The 14,702-nt window shown below is 48.7% G+C and overlaps 3 protein-coding genes across 15 annotated transcripts in view; 2 read left to right on the top strand and 1 right to left on the bottom strand.

The window, feature by feature from the left end:
* The first annotated feature begins 313 nt into the window (after positions 1 to 313).
* The window catches only part of LOC117897508 (endoribonuclease Dcr-1), a 30,469-nt gene continuing 16,080 nt past the window's right edge, over positions 314 to 14,702 (top strand). For 8 of the 10 annotated variants that reach the window (XM_034806405.1, XM_034806404.1, XM_034806403.1 and 5 more), the window contains exons 1-4: positions 321 to 1,252; positions 1,312 to 3,140; positions 3,208 to 4,822; positions 4,893 to 4,979. In XM_034806405.1, coding sequence (XP_034662296.1) covers positions 442 to 1,252; positions 1,312 to 3,140; positions 3,208 to 4,822; positions 4,893 to 4,979 — 4,342 coding nt within the window. In that variant the 5' untranslated portion in view covers positions 321 to 441. Of the gene's footprint in view, positions 1,253 to 1,311; positions 3,141 to 3,207; positions 4,823 to 4,892; positions 7,022 to 7,082; positions 7,639 to 14,702 lie in introns of those variants that run through there. The other 2 variants (XM_034806407.1, XM_034806408.1) reach the window with 2 other exon arrangements.
* On the top strand, positions 8,104 to 10,100 carry LOC117897526 (mitogen-activated protein kinase kinase kinase 7). The gene is made up of 5 exons (XM_034806444.1): positions 8,104 to 8,252; positions 8,317 to 8,616; positions 8,681 to 8,860; positions 8,920 to 9,055; positions 9,118 to 10,100. Exons 1-5 carry the CDS (start codon positions 8,193 to 8,195, stop codon positions 9,336 to 9,338), a joined length of 897 nt encoding a protein of 298 aa, XP_034662335.1. The 5' UTR covers positions 8,104 to 8,192; the 3' UTR covers positions 9,339 to 10,100.
* On the bottom strand, positions 11,575 to 14,419 carry LOC117897528 (transmembrane protein 47). Of its 4 annotated transcripts, none has more exons than XM_034806449.1 (7): positions 14,280 to 14,419; positions 12,762 to 13,094; positions 12,609 to 12,684; positions 12,353 to 12,539; positions 12,139 to 12,288; positions 12,021 to 12,083; positions 11,575 to 11,959 (listed from the first exon to the last, which is right to left on the bottom strand). In XM_034806449.1, the coding sequence occupies exons 3-7, from the start codon at positions 12,657 to 12,659 to the stop codon at positions 11,799 to 11,801; spliced, it is 612 nt and encodes a 203-aa protein (XP_034662340.1). In that variant the 5' UTR covers positions 12,660 to 12,684; positions 12,762 to 13,094; positions 14,280 to 14,419; the 3' UTR covers positions 11,575 to 11,798. The 4 variants fall into 4 exon arrangements, with proteins under 4 accessions (XP_034662340.1, XP_034662338.1, XP_034662339.1 ...); XM_034806447.1 differs by having other exon boundaries at positions 14,127 to 14,403; XM_034806448.1 differs by having other exon boundaries at positions 14,145 to 14,403.

Here is a 14,702-nt window from a genome sequence, read left to right as displayed (position 1 = left end):
TAACATTCCCCTTACGTTACGTTTATGCTCAGTTCTTTTTATTTACCTTTTTGTTTCAACCTTGTTTTGAAAACATCCAATCAAATTCTGCCATTATAAATAGCCAATCTTGTAGAGAATTGATTGATGTATCGAATGAAACTATAGTTTTAGTGCTGAGAATCCTAACAAGCTGGTAATATTGAATTGAATATCAAACAAGATGGAAATGATTTGGGATTCGCACTATTTGCGGTATATTTTGCAAATGAGAAAGTATTTTTGCAAGGGTCATGCGGTATAACCTATCGATAAATCCGCGGTCACATTGATGGTATCAACACGAGAACAAGCCGGCAGCAGCTTTTAAGCATTCGATTCGTTTTGAAATCACAGAAGATACATACTACATACATACATATATAGGAATCACAGGAGGCCTGGTGCAGGCCCACGCCCATTATGGCGTTCCATTGGTGCGACAACAATTTGCACACCACGGTGTTCACGCCGCGTGACTTCCAAGTGGAGCTGCTGGCAGCCGCCTATGAGCGCAACACCATCATCTGCCTGGGCCACAGGAGCTCCAAGGAATTCATTGCCCTGAAGCTGCTGCAGGAGCTGTCCCGCCGCGGTCGCCGTCATGGCAAGGTTAGTGTTTATCTCAGCTGCGAGGTGGGAAAAGACAAGGAGCCCGCGGCCATATACACGATGCTTACACACCTGACGGACCTGCGAGTGTGGCAGGAGCAGCCGGACATGCAAGTGCCCTTTGCCCACTGCTGGACGGACTATCATGTGTCCATTTTGCGCCCGGAGGGACTCCTCTGCCTGCTGGAATCGCGCGAACTGCCGCTGAGCAGCATCGAGCTGATTGTGCTCGAGGACTGCCATGACAGCGCCGTCTATCAGCGCATACTGCCCATATTCGAGGAGCACATATTGCCGGCTGTGCCGTCGGACAGACCGCGAGTACTGGGTCTGGCCGGTCCCCTGCACAGCGCTGGCTGTGAGCTGCAGCAGCTGAGCGCCATGCTGGTCACCCTCGAGCAGAATGTTCTGTGTCGCATCGAGACGGCCAGCGACATTGTCACCGTGCTGCGCTACTGCTCAAAGCCCCACGAATACATCGTGCAGTGTGCGCCGTTCGAGATGGATGAACTTTCGCTGGTGCTGGCCGACATACTGAACACGCACAAGTCCTTCCTGGTGGACCATCGCTACGATCCGTTCGAGATTTATGGCATGGATCAGTTCATGGAGGATTTGAAAGGTAAGTGGCTGACTGTAACGCCTCAAGCTCAAGCTAAACGCCTTGATTTGAATACGCAGACATACCCGATCCGAAGCTTGATCCGCTGTACGTCATCGACTCGCTGCTGGTTGTGCTGCATGAGATGGGTCCCTGGTGCACGCAGCGAGCGGCTCATCACTTCTACCAGAGCAACGAAAAGCTGAAGGTGAAGACGCCCCACGAACGCCATTATCTGCTGTACTGCCTCGTGAGCACGGCCCTCGTGCAGCTGCACTCCCTCTGCGATCACACATTCCAGAAGCAACAAGGAGCGGGCGACCCACGGCAGACCATTGAGCGGTATTCCAGTCCCAAGGTGAAGCGCCTGCTGCAGACGCTGCGCTGCTTCAAGCCGGAGGATAGCCATGGCCATGGGCAGGCCGATGGACTGCGCAAGATCCGCCATCAAGTGGAGCATGCGGACTTCAACAAGCTCTCCCATGCACTGGAGACCAAGTGCCAGGTGGTGGATCAGCTGGAGACGCAGGCAACGGACACACGCAGCCTGGTGGCCAATCTGGAGCACATATTGCAGCATCCAGAGGGCAAACCTTTCCCGAAACGCAACAGCCATCGCCCCCCGCCACCAACAACCACCCAGGCGCACTCATCGCCAGCGAAGGGCAAGCACGGCGCCAACTCGCACAACCGTGTGCGGCGGCGTGTGTACACGCGACGCCATAACCGGGATCAGCACGACGGCGGGGACACGCTTTGCGCGCTGATTTATTGCAACCAAAACCACACGGCGCGCGTGCTGTTCGAGCTGCTGGCGGAGATGGGCAAGCGGGATGCCGATTTGAAGTTCCTGCGCTGCCAGTACACCACGGATCGGGTGGCCGATCCCGCCACAGAGCCCAAGGAGGCCGAGCTGGAGCATCGTAGGCAGGAGGAGGTGCTCAAGCGGTTTCGCATGCACGACTGCAATGTTCTCATTGGCACCTCGGTGCTGGAGGAGGGCATCGATGTGCCCAAGTGCAATCTGGTGGTGCGCTGGGATCCCCCTACCACCTACCGCAGCTATGTCCAGTGCAAGGGTCGCGCCCGTGCCGCCCCAGCCTACCATGTTATCCTGGTGGCCCCCAGGTATGTCAGTCCCGTGATTGGGGAGGTGCAGCTGACGGACAAGAGTCATCGCTTTGTCTGCGGCCCGGCCGGAGACTCGGCGGAGGTGGACAGCGACTCGGATGACTCGGCCATGCCGAACTCTCTTGGCTCCGATCCCTATACCTTCGGCACGGCCCGCGGCACCGTGAAGATTCTCAATCCGGAGGTGTTTAGCAGTGTGCCGCCCACGGCATGCGAGATTAAGGAGATCCAGGACGAGACGCCAGCCATTGCCCTGGACAGCAGCAATTCCAGCGACGAGGCCGTCAGTCTGAACAACACCCCGCCCAGCGAGAGCCAATCCAGTGGGGAGCGCAAGCCCCGAAAGCGCTTCCAGTGTGAGGTGCCAGCACCCAAAGAGAATGATGACCAAACGGAGGCCCACGCGGCTATGGAGGATGGCCTGGCCAGCACCACAAAAGCGCTGGTCCATCAGATGGCCCAGTATCGGGAGATCGAACAGATGCTGCTCTCAAAATGTGCCAACACAGAGCCACCCGAGCAGGAGCAGCAGGAGGCGGAACGCTTCAACAGCTGCCTCGCGGCATACCGACCCAAGCCGCAGCTGCTCACGGGCGCCTCTGTGGATCTGGGCACGGCCATAGCGCTGGTCAACAAGTACTGTGCGCGGCTGCCCAGCGATACCTTCACCAAGCTGACGGCCCTGTGGCGCTGCACGCGCAGCGAGCGCGCAGGCGTCACGCTCTATCAGTACACGCTACGCCTGCCCATCAACTCGCCGCTCAAACATGACATTGTGGTGCGTAGAGAGAACTCGCTTCTCCCCATTCCAATCTTTGTTAACTTTCCGTTCTCTTCTTCTCAAGGGTCTGCCGCTGCCCACACAAACGTTGGCGCGACGCTTGGCTGCCCTGCAGGCGTGCGTGGAGCTGCATAAGATCGGGGAGCTCGATGATCAACTGCAGCCCATTGGCAAGGAGGGTTTCCGGGCGTTGGAAGCCGACTGGGAGTGCTTCGAGCTGGAGCCCGAGGACGAGCAGATCGTGCAGCTGAGCGACGAGCCGCGTCCGGGAACCACAAAGCGTCGGCAGTACTACTACAAGCGCATTGCCTCGGAGTTCTGCGACTGTCGACCGGTGGCCGGGGCTCCCTGCTACCTGTACTTCATCAAGCTGACGCTGCAGTGCCCCATACCCGAGGAGCAGAACACAAGGGGCAGGAAGATCTACCCGCCGGAAGATGCCCAGCAGGGCTTTGGCATACTCACCATGAAGCGGATACCCAAGCTGAGCGCCTTCTCGATATTCACACGCTCCGGGGAGGTGAAGGTCTCGCTGGAGCTGGCCAAGGAGCGGGTGGTGCTGACGCCCGAACAGATTGGCTGCATCAATGGCTTCCTGAACTACACGTTCACCAATGTGCTGCGCCTGCAGAAGTTCCTCATGCTCTTCGATCCCGATTCCACCGAGAATTGTGTGTTCATTGTGCCCACACTCAAGACGGGGTCGCCGCAGGGCAGCAAGCAGATCGACTGGAAGTTCCTGGAGCTCATCCAGGCCAATGGCAACACAATGCCCAAGTCGGTGCCCGATGAGGAGCGCCTCGCGCAGCCATTTGATGCGCAGCGCTTTCAGGATGCTGTCGTTATGCCCTGGTACCGCAACCAGGATCAGCCGCAGTACTTTTACGTGGCAGAGATCTGTCCGCATCTCTCTCCGCTCAGTTGCTTCCCCGGCGACAACTATCGCACCTTCAAGCACTATTACTTCGTCAAGTACGGCCTCACCATACAGAATGCCGCACAGCCGTTGCTCGATGTGGATCACACGAGTGCGCGCCTCAACTTCCTCACGCCGCGTTATGTCAACCGCAAGGGCGTGGCACTGCCCACCAGCTCGGAGGAGACGAAGCGCGCCAAGCGTGAGAATCTCGAACAGAAGCAGATCCTCGTGCCGGAGCTGTGCACAGTGCATCCGTTTCCCGCTTCGCTGTGGCGCACTGCCGTCTGCCTGCCCTGCATCCTGTACCGCATCAACGGGCTGCTCCTGGCGGATGATATACGCAAGCAAGTGTCTGCAGATCTGGGCCTGGGACGGCAGCAGATCGACCAGGAGGAGCAGTTTGAGTGGCCCATGCTGGACTTTGGCTGGAGTCTGTCGGAGGTGCTGAAGAAGTCGCGCGAGTCCAAGCAAAAGGACTCCGCCGTCACGAATGGCAAGGCGCAGGTGACGAAGGCAGAGAGCGAACCTCTGCCAGTGGCAAGCGAAGCGGCGACGGTGGAGGAGAAGGCAGCCGCCAAGAGCGCCAACGAACTGATCATCGAGGGGGAACAGAAGCTGCAGGAGGCGGACGAGGATTTCATTGAGATTGGGACATGGTCGAACGACATGGCCGATGACATTGCCTCCTTCGACGATGAGGACGAAGACGAAGAAGACGAGGAGTCCTATCTGCCTGTGCTGCCGGCCAACGTGAAGTTCTGTAAGTTGAAACCGACCATTCCCCATGGATTGTTCGAGTTTAAGCAATGACCAAATCCTTCTTCTTGCAGGCGATGAGCAGACACGCTATGGTTCGCCCACCTTCTGGGATGTGAGCAACGCCGATGGCTCGCTGAAGCAACCGAAAAGCAAGAGCAAGCAGCAGCAGAGTGCCGCGGGAAAGGGTCGTGCCGCGGGCAAGCCCAGCTTCACGTACTACGACTCGGACAACTCTCTGGGCTCCAGCTATGGGGAGGATGACCATGGAGTGCCGCTCAACTATTTCCATGGCAACTACAGCTCGGATGAGGATGCTGTGGCGGATGACATCGATGCGGGACGCATTGCATTCACATCCAAAAACGAGGCAGAAACCATTGAGACGGCCCAGGATGTGGAGAAGCGACAGAAGCAGATCTCCATTATCCAGGCGACAAACGCCAACGAGCGGCAGTATCAGCAGACGAAGAATCTGTTGATTGGCTTCAAGTTCGATGAGCAAAGGCCGCAGCTGGAGGACTGTGCACAGCCCAGCGTGGACTACGAGCAATCGATACTCAAGCTGCAGTCGGAGATTGAGAGCTGCGGCATGCTGGTGCCGCACGATCAGCAGCTGTCGCTGAAGCGCAGCGATCCTGCAGAAGCACACGTCAGCACCCACTCGATGATTGAGCTGCTGAAGCAGTTGCTGCCCTACGTGCCGGAGGAGAAGCTGCTGCAGAAACTGGGCGAACGGCCCGAGTTTCAGCTGTCGGATTTGATTGATCTAAATGCGGATTGGGTGGGCGCACATGCTGATGAAATCTACAGCGTATTGGGCTGTGGCGACAGCTTCGACAACTACAACGATCACCACAGACTGAACCTCGAGGAGAAGCAGCTGCGATTGCAGTATGACAGACTGCAGATTAGCGGCGCCAGTCCAGTGAAAGCAACGCCGCCAATGATCCTGCCTGCGGGCTTTAGCTTTGATCTGCAGCCAGAGCTTGTGGGCCATCCCGGGCCCAGTCCCAGTGTTATACTCCAGGCCCTGACCATGTCCAATGCCAACGATGGCATCAATCTGGAGCGCCTGGAGACCATCGGTGACTCGTTCCTCAAGTATGCCATCACCACCTATCTGTACATCACGTACGAGAACGTCCACGAGGGCAAGCTGAGCCACCTGCGCTCGAAGCAGGTGGCCAATCTGAATCTGTATCGCCTGGGCAGGCGCAAGCGTCTGGGCGAGTATATGATAGCCACGAAGTTCGAGCCGCACGACAACTGGCTGCCGCCGTGCTACTACGTGCCCAAGGAGCTGGAAAAAGCACTGATCGAGGCCAAGATACCCACGCACCACTGGAAGCTGGCCGATCTGCTGGACATTAAGAACCTGAGCAGCGTCCAGATATGCGAGATGGTGCGCGAGAAGGCCGAGGCATTGGGGCTGACGGACAGCGGCGCAGATCAGGCAACGGCACAGCCGACAACCGTGCCGCTGGACGAATCGAACGAGAGTTGCAACGATTTCAGCTGCTTTATACCCTACAATCTGGTGTCGCAGCACAGCATACCGGACAAGTCGATTGCCGATTGCGTGGAGGCTCTGATTGGGGCCTACCTCATCGAGTGCGGGCCCCGTGGTGCGCTGCTCTTCATGGCCTGGCTGGGTGTGCGCGTGCTGCCGTACAACCGACAGCCGGCAGCTGCCAGCGATGTGGAGCGAACGCCCGGCAGCACCAGTCCCGATGCCAACCAAATGGTGACGGTGTATGGGTCGTGGCCCACGCCACGCAGCCCCCTGCTGCACTATGCCCCCCATGCGGAGAGGGAACTGGAGCATTTGCTCAGCGGCTTTGATGAGTTTGAGGCCAGCCTGGGGTACAGATTCCGCGATCGTTCCTACCTACTGCAGGCCATGACGCACGCCAGCTACACGCCCAATCGACTGACCGACTGCTACCAGCGGCTGGAGTTCCTGGGCGATGCCGTGCTGGACTACTTGATCACGCGTCACCTGTACGAGGATCCGCGCCAGCACTCGCCTGGTGCACTCACCGATCTGCGTTCCGCTCTGGTGAACAACACAATCTTTGCCTCGCTGGCCGTACGACACGGTTTCCACAAGTTCTTTCGGCATTTATCGCCCGGACTGAACGATGTCATCGATCGGTTTGTGCGCATCCAGCAGGAGAACGGACACAGCATCAGCGAGGAGGTAGGACATGAACAATCGGTCATATTTACATTCGTGTTTCACAATTTTCTCTCCTTTTTAGTACTACTTGCTGTCCGAGGAGGAGTGCGATGATGCCGAGGATGTTGAGGTGCCCAAAGCCTTGGGCGATGTCTTCGAATCGATTGCCGGTGCCATTTTTCTCGATTCAAACATGTCCCTCGATGTGGTCTGGCATGTCTACAGCAATATGATGAGCCCCGAGATCGAACAATTCAGCAACTCTGTGCCAAAGTCACCCATCCGTGAGCTGCTCGAACTGGAACCGGAGACGGCGAAATTCGGCAAGCCCGAGAAACTGGCCGACGGACGTCGGGTGCGTGTCACCGTCGATGTCTTCAGCAAGGGCACCTTCCGCGGCATTGGACGCAACTACCGAATAGCCAAATGTACGGCAGCCAAGTGCGCACTGCGGCAGCTCAAGAAGCAGGGTCTGATTGCCAAAAAAGACTAAGAACGGACCAACAGCAGCAGCAGCAACAGAAGCAGCAGCAGCGATGTGTGATGCCAGATTAGGCTTTAATAGATAGAATACTTACATACCGTGCAAAGACACATATGGATGATGCAAATTAAAGAACATTTTTTTAAAAAGTAAACTACATTTGTGTGTCCATTTCTTGTGCAATTTTGTTGTTGAAGGCTGCTTGGGTATGCCTACGAAGTAATTGTTGAAAATTCCATAACCTTTGCGCACTTTAATTCATTTTATTTGGCAATCGAAACACACAAATTTATACGCTTTCATTTGCTGTAAAATTCGCTTCCATAGAAAGTCTACAACTGAAGATATTTTGAGCCAAAGTTTAAGTTTTCTTCCATTTTTTTTATGGTATGGTAAACCGCAACAAAAACAAGCTAAAAATCATACAAATTTACCATAGAATGGTACAATATATTTAAGTAAATCAAGTCTGGAAAAAGCTCTAGAAATATAGGGAAAAAATTAATATTTTCCTGAGAATTATTTCGATTTTGCTATGAAAATTCGATCGCAAATTTCAGTCTGCTTTGTGGTAAACCTTTCGTTTATTCGATGACTAGGGAACCCCCCGCAATTTATGACTGCCTCGATTCTTATCAGCATGGTAAAGGCGAAAAACGCAAACCGATGCCGGTAGAACTTTAGTGATAGCTGGAAAAGAGTCGAAACATGACGGAGGCGGCAGCAGAACCAGAGATAATTCCATTTGCAGATATCGCGCTGGGAGAGGTAAATACACACCACAGCAAGTAATTTAGTGTGCCACTTTCAGTACGAAAAAAACCATTTGTAGATCCTTGGAAGGGGCTACTATGGTCTGGTCTATAAAGCCCTGTGGGGTGATCTGCCGATTGCCGTGAAGCAGATAAAACAGGGCTTTGAGGACAAGGAATTCAAGAGGGAGGTAAAGCAGCTATCGAAGGTCAGCCATGAAAACATCATACAGCTGTATGGCGTCTCTGTGCACGAGAAAACTGTCCATCTACTAATAGAGTATGTTGAAGGTGGATCTCTGCACAATTTCCTGCATGCCGAATGGCAGCCAAGCTATACGTTAGCCCACGCCATCAGCTGGGCACTCCAGATCGCAGAGGTATGTGTGGACACATCAAAAGTAAATAAATGCCAACTAAAACGAGTATTTGTGTGTGTGTTAGGGTGTTGCTTATCTTCATGCCATGACACCCAAAGCGGTAATACATCGCGACATAAAGCCGCTCAATTCGCTGCTGGGACAACGGGGTCTCCATGTAAAGATCTGTGACTTTGGCACCGTCGTGGACATGACCAGTTCGATGACAAACAATCGAGGCACTGTCCTCTATATGGCCCCCGAGGTGCGTTCACCCCTCTTACATTATAAACTGCAATCATTCGAGTGAGTTTCCCGCAAAAGGTATGCAGGGGCAGACACTACACCGAGCTGTGCGATGTACATAGCTGGGCCATGACCCTCTGGGAGATACTGTCGCGCAGGCAGCCATACGAGAATCTTCTTACCCCGTACATGGTGATAATGGACGTGATCACAGGTAAGCAAACTCCCTTATTTAAAGTTGGACAACAATTAATTTGAGTACCTTTAATTGACTAGGCCAAAGGCCACCTTTGGATCAGGTAATGGTGGAATGTCCTGAGCACATTAAGTGCCTGATTAAGGACTGTTGGGATATGGAGCCCAGCAGCAGACACTCGATGCGGCATATTGTCACGGTCTTAAGAGAGTTCATGGCCATAAATGAGGACAAACTAAAGCCATTAGACTATGTGTTCAGAAACCAAACAGTGCTGCCAATAGAACATAAGGATTCCTAAGATTTGTGTTTAAATTATAAATTAGAATAATAAATCATCGAGGAACAACCAATTCAATGAATCGATGCATTTGTGTGTTTTTTTTGTTAAAGGAACCAGCTTTAATTGATCTCATTTGAACGATATACAAAATGGGGGGTGTTATGTAGTCAATTGGTACTTTTTCTTTTCTTTTTGTTAGAAATGACAAAACATAGTTATTGATTATATGTAGGTGGTTTATAAAATGTTTTTGTTAATTGTTCGGTATTAATAAACAAGTATTAAGTGTGAACATTAACGCTAATTTATTGTTTCTGAAATATTTACATTGTTACGGGGTTGTTTGGGTAGGGGATCATGGGAGTCAGCGTCGAATAATCAGGAGGGATAATACATATTTAGTTATCTGTGGGCATAGAGGGTATGGTATGGTATGGCATATAGGGTTCTTCGATCTGTTCTGTGCATATGTTTTGCATCATTTGGATCACTAGCGAATATGTTGATAGTTAAATCATTAAAGAAAAAATGAAATGTTAAAATCTTTTAATGTATAAATATAGTTATATATGTATTGTATGTGTTTTTGTATATAAATATGTTTTCTTTTGTTAAAAGAAACTAAGTCTCGATGCGGTTCGAGTGTTAATTTGTTGGTTGTTGCTGGAAAACCCCTAACTTTACTTAACGTAACGTAACGTAACGCTTTGCGGAGTTTCGCATTTTATAATTGCTTTCGTTAATATGTTTTCTTTTTCCCTTCCCTTTCTTTTGTTGTTAATAAATGTTACATACTTATGGATACTACACATATGCATGTATATATGTATATATCTATGTATAAATATGCGTGTATGCAAGCATAGTATGTATAGTTAATTCAATTGTTTTGGTTTTTTTGGTATAATTGTTTTTGTTTTTTTGTTGTCTTACACTCGCTATTAATTGTGTTTTTTGTTTCGTTTTTATTCCTTCTTTTTTTCACCGCACGTTCCTGCCTACGATTTGTTCCATGTCTTCTCATATATATATATATGCGATACGATACGGTACGATATATATATATACGGATGTTCAAGCATATATATTCCCTTTTTGTGTTGTTGTAATTTACGTTGCATTAAAAATTTGGTTGCACTTTGCTTCACTTAATTTCGGCTAAAAATGTAAATTGAAAACAAACGAAACGGACACAACAAAAAGGAGCAAAAAGATGATAAAATTAATGATTAAAGATGATAAAAAAATAAAAATAAAATATTACTTACACGTACCATTCTAAGAGCTAAATAGAAATGTAAATAGTGTACAACTAGTGTAAAACTCATTGATATGGTTACAGACGAAACAAAAATCATTTCGTTGTGGTTAACAAAAGGTGTGTAAGAAACGTTTATTTGTTTGTCATTCGCATGTGATATGTTTTGTTTTTTTGTCTGTTGGGTGTGTGTGTGTGGTAAAAACACAAATTAATAAATTATTAAACTATAAGATATCGTTGGTTACAAAAGAGTACGAACTTAGACAATAATTGAACTGTTTTGGGGCGGACATGAGAGCTCCTGACTCAGTACAGGTTAAAATTATTTTACAACAGGGTAAACAGGTGATAAAAAGCAACAAATATTCGAGTACACACAAAAAATATTCGAGAACAAAAAAAAATTAAATACAAATCATTAAATACAATTTTTGAAAGCGTAATCGGCGCGGAACAATGATTATGTGTGTGGGTGTCTCGTCTCCAAAGGCTGAGGCCATGTCCTAATATCTAAGACTTCTTTCGATTACATTTATAATTTCTAATTTGGATTCGGTTCACGTTTCGTTGAGAGTGGGACAGATAGAGAGAGATTACAATGATGAGTACGGGTTACATTTTGTTATGCGTATGCTTATGCGTGTGAGTATTGCTTAGTGTGTGGAAAAGGCCTAATTTCAGGCTTGCCTCCGTCCACGTTTCTACCAAAAGAATACACTAAAACGTTGGTTACATGGGCATGACATGCATACAATTGTACACGAGTACTACATTCATACATACATATTTAATGGGGGGATTAATGCGATTAGCTTTCTGAATTTCTAGATTTATATGTCATGATGTCATGTGTGTTTTTTTGATACCTTTCGAAACTAAACACTAATTCAACTAATTGTGTGACAAAAACATGATCTAAACAATTGCCTTGTACTATGAGAGGGGGAGGGCTGGTTGGGGAATGGATGGATGGCAACGGATTCTGTTTTGTTTTTGTTTGAAAACGGGTTCCATGATATACACAATCATAATTATAACAAAAGTATTTTTGTTTAGCTGCAAATTGCCTTTGTTTTAAGTTCTCACTTTCGAGTTTTCTGATTTGAATCGAAATCTATGTGTGTGTGTATGTTCCTCTGTGTTTGTGTGTGTGTGTTGGTTGGCTGCTATATACTTAAGATCTAAAGAACGACGTCAGGCAGGTCGTGCGGCCTTGCCTAGGCGCGCATTTGGTTTTCATGTACGATCTTCCTCTCCTTGTAGTAGATCTCCTCCGATTCCTTGTCACAGAGCAGCAGGACAACGGCGCCAAACAGAAAGATGGCAGCGCCCCAGCCCACGCCATATGCCCAGCCAAACTCCCAAACTCGACGATTGGCTGCAAAGCGAAAACAAAAGTTAACACAAGTGAAATAAAAAGCAGCTTTTGCAGCTCCTACCCATGGTCAGTTCGCCGGCAAAGCACACAGGATACACGATCAAGGCGGACAGTACGGCCAGCACTGAAAAGTAATGAATTATCGATTGACTTGAGGCATTAACTAGAGGTTTACTTACAGGAAACAAGCATCACCAGTACCGCTATGCGATAGAACTTATATTTTAGATTATGATTCTGCGTTTTTAGGCCCAGGCCGGTCAGCACAGTGGCAATGACATCTGTTATCAATGTGATAATGCAGAGCGCTGCCGTGGCCTTGATATAACCTGTTGGCCCAAAAAGGTGCATTTATTTATACGGAAAACTCCTGTAATCATCTGGTTAGCTTACCTATATCGCGTGTCCAGTAGCAGCCAGGCGGATCCTGTATGTTGAACGGCAGCGGCGCCACCGAATCATCCTCAATGCAGTGCACAAATAGGCCCTGCCGCCAGTCAGCGGCCATCAGCCAATCTGTTGAGGCCAGGGCCATGACCATGAGGGCCACCACAATTACGCCACATATAAATGCAATCACCTGTGGAATACCAGAGGCAAGAGGCATAAGGGTGAGATATCTCCTGCTTTATTCCGACTCTGTACGTACCTTGAGTGGCCTCGTGATTGTGATGGTCTCAATCGTTGTTGTCGGCGCCATTTTTTCCGGTGGTGGACGTAGTACACTAATAGAGAGCGAACCCAGCGATTAGATGGAGCAGTAACCCGAGTGAAGAGCGCCTCGAAAAGCGGACCAACTCACCTTAACAACTATATGGTAATGCAGGCAAAGGCAGGCTGCCCGCAGCTACTAATTGGAATGCGTTTCAATGCGTTTTCTTGGTTAGTTTTTTTTTTGTTTTTGTTAGGTATGGATCTAGCCAGGATATGACAGAGCAGTAATTGGGGGCAGTAGCTCTGACTAGGGATAACAAACTAGTCTAATCGAGTACATATATTTATGTATATGGTATGTAAATGCTTCAATTGGCGTTTTATTGCTTATCGTTTTGCGCGTTTGTGTTTTCGTTTTGGACTGCGACTTCCAGTGCGTTTCGAAATTTCAGTTTGCAGGCGACATCACCCGTTTTAACATCTGTGGGACAATGAGGATTAACGGTTTGTTAGTGGGCGAAAGAGAGAGAGACATAACAATGTTTGGGGATTTACAGCGAAGCGGTTACAGCAGCAGCATCATGCAACAAAACAACTTGACAACAACAACAAGAACGACAAAAAGTATAATTAAATAAAGGGATCTACAGGGGGACATTTCAATAAAGCTGTGCAGGGAATTAAAATACCCCAAAATGCGCCCAAAAGTTCACATTCCTTCAGTGCAGCTGGAGGAACAGTGAAACAGTGCGGAAGTTCCGTTAACCGGAAGACGAACGCATGTGTGCTCGTGTGGGGCTAGCTGCTGCAGCCCTACAAATACAACATGTACACACATACATATCTACATATGTATGTAAATATTTGCAGACAAACTGATTCTCTTTTTGCTTGTCAGCGGAGGAGAGAGCAAAATCTTGCAAATTTTGCGGGCCAGACAGAGATTATTTTGGGTTTATTTATAGCGCCTCAGTGCCTCCAATGAGTACAAATACCACATTATTTTGCAGATGAGTGAATACATATAGCGGTACGAGTGTGTGTGTGTGTGGGGGGGCATGGGGCATGGCAACAGGATCAGAATATTTAATGGATATATAAAACGTAACAGAGCAGGCAGAATTTGGGGCACACAACAACAATAACGTCGGAGCAGCATGATGGTAATGGTGGCGGAGCGGGGGTTTTGTGGAAGTCAAAACGGAAGCAAAACAAAATGCAGAGCAAAATACAGAGAGATTGTATAATTCGGTTGGGGGGAATACCTCTCCTTGTAATAGTCCAATGTTACCGATTCGGAATCAAATTCAGAGTAATCGGGCAGGGATTCGGCATCGAAGGAGCTCATGCCACTCATCGTGTAATTGGGCAGTACATTCATTTTGTTGTGGAAGCTACCAAGGCTGTTGTTTTGTGGCAGCTGCTGCTGCTGCTGTTGCTTTTGTTGTGCCGTGAACTTTTCATCCAGTGGCGACATTTTGACTCTTGTTTATGCCAACAATATTGCACATACACACGCACATGAACGCACCGAACAGACTGTGGAAATGTGGAAACTGCGCTACTTTTTCTCTATTCTCTTTTTCCTTCGCCTTTCTTTGGCTTTCCCACTCGTCGCGTCGCGTTGATCGTTTGCCTTTCAAACGCACGGATCTAACACTCTTACAGTTTGCTCGGAAAGCTCGCGTCACTCTGGTTTTTTAGAGCATTTCCCCGACGTTTTTAAACGCTCAAAACAAAATAAAAACTAGAAAAATAATAATGTTTTCTTCTCATCACAACAACTGAAAATTAGTGATGGCCGATACCTGAATACCTGTTACTTGTCACGATTATTTTAACGCCATTAAATGCCGTGACCAAATAACAGTAACGGATTTATTTTTATGATATCTTATTTTATTTAAATCAAATTAAATGTTGTCTCATATATTTTTTCTGATTCATTTTGAAATCAAAGCCAACTATGTGATTGATTTTTATGATCGTTACAATCTAAAATCACAGTTGTCTCACATATGCGGTGTATATCGATGTATCAAAAGCGTGAAAGTATATGACCGTTTTCCATCAATACCAAAATCTCTTG

The sequence above is a fragment of the Drosophila subobscura genome, chromosome O (assembly GCF_008121235.1).
Source record: "Drosophila subobscura isolate 14011-0131.10 chromosome O, UCBerk_Dsub_1.0, whole genome shotgun sequence".
Lineage (NCBI taxonomy): Eukaryota > Metazoa > Arthropoda > Insecta > Diptera > Drosophilidae > Drosophila > Drosophila subobscura.
This window is presented reverse-complemented; position numbering and strand designations above follow the sequence as displayed.

What these genes read in the sequence shown, in the direction of transcription:
- LOC117897526 (XM_034806444.1), top strand. Translation starts at nt 8,193, where the DNA reads ATGACGGAGGCGGCAGCAGAACCAGAGATAATTCCATTTGCAGATATC. An exon ending in CAGATATCGCGCTGGGAGAG is followed by an intron (nt 8,253 to 8,316) that starts GTAAATACACAC and finishes AACCATTTGTAG; the next exon opens with ATCCTTGGAAGGGGCTACTA. An exon ending in TCCTCTATATGGCCCCCGAG is followed by an intron (nt 8,861 to 8,919) that starts GTGCGTTCACCC and finishes TTCCCGCAAAAG; the next exon opens with GTATGCAGGGGCAGACACTA.
- LOC117897528 (XM_034806446.1), bottom strand. Translation starts at nt 14,090, where the DNA reads ATGTCGCCACTGGATGAAAAGTTCACGGCACAACAAAAGCAACAGCAG. An exon ending in TTGGACTATTACAAGGAGAG is followed by an intron (nt 12,685 to 13,878) that starts GTATTCCCCCCA and finishes GCTCTCTATTAG; the next exon opens with TGTACTACGTCCACCACCGG. An exon ending in ACTGGTGATGCTTGTTTCCT is followed by an intron (nt 12,084 to 12,138) that starts GTAAGTAAACCT and finishes ATTACTTTTCAG; the next exon opens with TGCTGGCCGTACTGTCCGCC.